This window comes from Lutra lutra, chromosome 6 (genome assembly GCF_902655055.1).
Source record: "Lutra lutra chromosome 6, mLutLut1.2, whole genome shotgun sequence".
In the NCBI taxonomy this organism is placed as follows: Eukaryota; Metazoa; Chordata; class Mammalia; order Carnivora; family Mustelidae; genus Lutra; species Lutra lutra.
Window position 1 is genome coordinate 7,848,797 of NC_062283.1, and position 4,494 is coordinate 7,853,290.

Sequence of the window (4,494 nt, forward strand, 5' to 3'; positions counted from 1 at the left end):
ACTTTAAGTTAAGGGCTATAAGAGTGGCCAACTTTCCAGTCTAGGAAAGAAGGGTGTCCACTCTTACGAAAACTATCCTTAACTTAGCTAATTCTACAGTTGAGTGTCTTTTACACTCCAGTTTTGGTATGAGCTGTGTAATCATTTAGAACTTCTTTCTAGTTGCCAATAACAAAAACCACAATCCACATTGGCTTAAGGAAAGAAAGATAAGCTATTGGCTTATGGTACTGAAAAGTCTTAAGATCTTCAGGGGCACGTGGCTGACTCAGTCAGTAGAGCATGCAACTCTTGATCTCAGGGTCATGAGTTCACACTCTACATTGGGTATAGAGATTACTTAAATAAATAAACTTAAAAAAAGAAAAGAAAAGAAAAGAGAAAAGATCTCGCTTCAATCAAGGCTGGGTTCAGCAGAAGGTTAAACCAAAACATCATCTGGAAATACCATCTAAATGTTTGTCTTGAGAAGGTTGGGCTTATTCTCTGACCCCATGAGAGAACTATCTCTAGAATCATCTCCCCAGTTCAATTCAGTAACAAAAAAATGTGTTAAGGTGTGACTTTCAACAATCCCAGCAAAAGCCTCATTTCTTTTTGTTAGCTTGATTGGGTTACATCACTGTCCGTGAACAGATTCACTCTGGCCAGGAGAATGTAATATTCTAATTAGCCAGACTGAGTCTCATGAATTTCATTTTTTTAAATAACAGCTTTATTGAAATATAATTCACATGCCATAAAATTCACCCCACATGAACTCTTTGGAAGTAGAACACTGAATTAATACCACCTAGAGCACCTGGACTAAAAATTCAGGAGGCAAGCTCTCCTAGAACAAAATTCACACTGTTATTAAAAGAAGGGTGAAAAGAGTGTGGCCACCAAAAACTGAGTTTAAGTAATGTGAACCTATTTTCTAAGGATCCCACCTGACATATTACAGCTTTGCAAGGTTCACTCCTGGGTTATCTCCTGGGTTGTTCCCTATGTGAAACATCCTATGAGATTTGGCCCAAGACAACTTACTCATTGCTTTTCTACAAATGTTTAAAAAGTCTTAGGTCCAGGTTTATATCCACAACTCTACCTGGTTCCATGTTTCCTGTATTATTGACACAAGCTAAAAAAAGTCTTATGAACTTCCTTATTTAAGACTCACTTTGGGGGCACCTTGGTAGCTCAGCTGGCTGAGTGTCCAACTCTTGGTTTCTGCTCAGGTCATGATCTCTGCATTGTGAGATTGAGCCCCACCTTGGGCTTGATGTACAGTGCCCAGTGTGCTTAAGAGATTCTCTCTCTCCCCGTCCCCCTCTACCTCTTCCCCTACTCATGCAACTGGTGACAGCATGTATGACCTCCCCACCCCGAATAAATAAAATTTTTTTGAGGAATAAACAGTTTTATAATGTTGTTTTAATAAACAGCATTTAATGGGCTCAGACCAGGAATCCGTGGATCTTGAGGTCCTCTGAATATTTATCAGTTTTCCTCTCTACATTCTTTTTGGTCTGTATCTGTAACCTCATGAGCGGCTTTTTCTTCTGGTAACGGGTCTTGGCCTTCTCCTTCCTCTTCTCCTCCAGGGTGGCTGCCACTGCCTGGTATTTCCAACCAACCTTGTGAGCCAGGCGCCCCAAGAAAACCAACTTCCCTGTAGGCTTCATGTGCACCGCTGTGAGGGTAGCAGGAAGCACCATCTTCTTTTTCCTGTCATAAGGTGGTGGGATTCCACCAAACACCTTGAGGAGACCCAGGGCAGCCTGGCCTCGCTGGGTCCTGTGGGGCAGCAGGCCTTGCACTGTCTGCCAAAAGACGCGGCTGGGTGCTCGGAAGTGGTGGGGGCCGTGGGATGGGCTGGTGTTCATGTGCTTGTGGAGGAAGGCCAAGTACTTCAACTTGTTTCTGTAGAAATTGCCAGAAATGTTGATGCCCTTATAGTGCATGACTACAGCCTTCTGACTCAGGAACACCTGTTTGGCCATGATGGCTTCCAGGTGGCCCAGGAGATGGCCTTGGCCATCCAGCACCAGGGCCATCCTGCCCCTCTGCCATCTTCGGGAGCCGCCTGGGAAAGTTAAATAAAGTCTTTTGGCTCAGTCACTCATAGACTGAGTCAATGGCTCAGCTGGTTTAACATTGGACTCTTGATCTCAGCTCAGGTCTTGATCTCTGGGGGGTGAGTACAAGCCCCACATTGGGCTCCACACTGGGCATAGAACCCATTCAAGAAAAAAAAGTGGTGGGGCGCCTGGGTGGCTCAGTGGGTTAAGGCCTCTGCCTTTGGCTCGGGTCATGATCCCGGGGTCCTGGGATGGAGCCCCGCGTCGGGCTCTCGGCTCAGCAGGGAGCCTGCTTCCCCCCCCCTCTGCCTGCCTCTCTGCCTACTTGTGGTCTCTCTCTCTGTCAAGTAAATAAATAAAATCTTTAAAAAAAAAAGATTTTATTTATTTATTTGACAGACTGAGATCTGAGTAGGCAGAGAGAGGTGGGGGAAGCAGGCTCCCTGCTGAGCCGAGAGCCCGACGCGGGGCTCCATCCCAGGACCCCGGGATCATGACCCGAGCCAAAGGCAAAGGCTTGACCCTCTGAGCCACCCAGGCGCCCCTAAATAAATAAAATCTTAAAAAAAAAAAAAAAGAAGTAGAAGAAGAAAAAAGTGGAAACTCTCTCCCCCCACCACCGAAAAAAACCCAGAAATATCCCTGTGTCAGAACAACAGGAACATCAAAGGGAAATTTTTTTTTTTTTTCAGATTGTTTGCTTCTCATTTTCCCATGACATCTATAGTAAAGTCCCTTTTATTCACTATCGGTTTATGCAAGTAAATTCTTGAAGGAGATGAGGACAAGGACACAACTGCCTTCTAACTCCTGACAAATGGTAGCAATAATTGTCTTTATTATTCATGACAACCATAACAAATGGCGCCTTTTCTTCCCCCATGAGAATGCTAATGCAGCCGCCTTCCTCAGGTAAAACAGATTTCTTTTTACCTGCTTCTTGGCAGAACAAAGCTCAGGACCCCCAATTATGAGAGGCCATGGCTCCGTTTGAGTCCCATGTGAGCGGGGACACTCTCTGAGGTAATGACAAGGAAGCTGAAGTCTAGAATAAGAAGCCAAGGGAAAGAAGGAGTGGGAGGAAGCACGAGAGAGCATTCCAGACAGAGGCAACTGCAGCTTCAAAGGCTCCAAGGTGGGGAAAAGGACAGGGGAGAGTAGAACTTATGAGTGGGCAGAGAATGGTCAGGGATGAGAAACAGAGATCACCTATGCTGGGCCTTCTATACTACTCACCATCATGGGAGGCTTACTGCCCTCAAGGAACTTGTCAGGGATTACGGTGTCAAACTTCCTGATGTTCAACATTGACTAAAGCTTGGTTGACAGATACAGTATTAATAAAGGATTGCCTTCAGGGTATGGAGCACATGCTTGTCTCTAAAAATCTATCCGTCAGTTAAGTCAGAAGAATTGAGAGCCAAACTGCACTGTTGAAGGTACTGTGACTTAATGCCACACAGCCAAATTAAGGGACACATGGCAGCTGGTATCCAAGATGACTCCCATGATGCTCGTCTCTCTCCATTCTCCTCCAACACTGAATCTGGCTGAGAGGACACTGAGGAAATGACACTATGTGATTTCTGAGGCTAAGACATAAAAGATATTGTAGCTCCCATCACTTTCTTTCTTGGATCATTCACTCTGTGGAAGTCAGCAGTCATGTCCTGAGGACAATCAAGCAGCCCTATGGAGAGGTCCACACGGGAAGGAACTGAAGTATCCTCCCAGTCATGGCACCAGTCAGCCAACCATGAGAGTGCACCATCTTGAAGTGAACCCTCCAGTCCCAGTCAAGCCTTCGGATGACTCTCGCCCCGGCGGACATCTTGATTACAACAACATGAGACATTCCAAACCAGAACCACCTAACTAGGCGGCTCCTGAATTCCTGATCCACCAAAAAGGCGTGATATGATGAATGTTTATTGTTGGTTTAAACCAATACCTTTTGGTATTTTGTTAGCAGTAAATTAAAGCAGACATGAGAAGAAACAATCCTAACACGCTATTTGTTACAATGACAATAATGAATTTTGGCAAGTTACTTGACCTTGCTACAACTCAGTTTTTTTCCTGTTGTGACTATTATTTTTTAAATTTTAATTTTAACCAAATCTGCTTCTGCTCCCATTTTTCAAAATCAATTAGCAACACAATGATCCCGAAACCTGGATATTATCCTTGACTGATTTTATCCTCATTCCTTACCTCCAATCTAATAATTATGTCCTAATGATTATATCTACTGAGTACTTTCAGACTATTTTCTTTATCCCATATCTTAGTTCAGGCCTCCATCAAATCCCATCTGGACTATTAAATATACCTCTAAATTGTTTCCTGCCTCTAATCTTATTCCTCTCAAAACTGTTTCTTACACTGCAACTGGTGGCCCACCTATAACCCAAATATGATAAAGCCATTA

General features: G+C 44.1%; 1 protein-coding gene across 1 annotated transcript; it reads right to left on the reverse strand.

The window, feature by feature from the left end:
• Positions 1–1,439: 1,439 nt before the first annotated feature.
• On the reverse strand, positions 1,440–2,061 carry LOC125102696 (60S ribosomal protein L13a-like). Its single transcript, XM_047734116.1, has one exon. The coding sequence runs from the start codon at positions 2,037–2,039 to the stop codon at positions 1,440–1,442; it is 600 nt and encodes a 199-aa protein (XP_047590072.1). The 5' UTR covers positions 2,040–2,061.
• Between the last annotated feature and the right edge of the window lie 2,433 nt (positions 2,062–4,494).

Coding starts and splice junctions, on each gene's coding strand:
- LOC125102696 (XM_047734116.1), bottom strand. CDS start 2,039: ATGGCCCTGGTGCTGGATGGCCAAGGCCATCTCCTGGGCCACCTGGAA.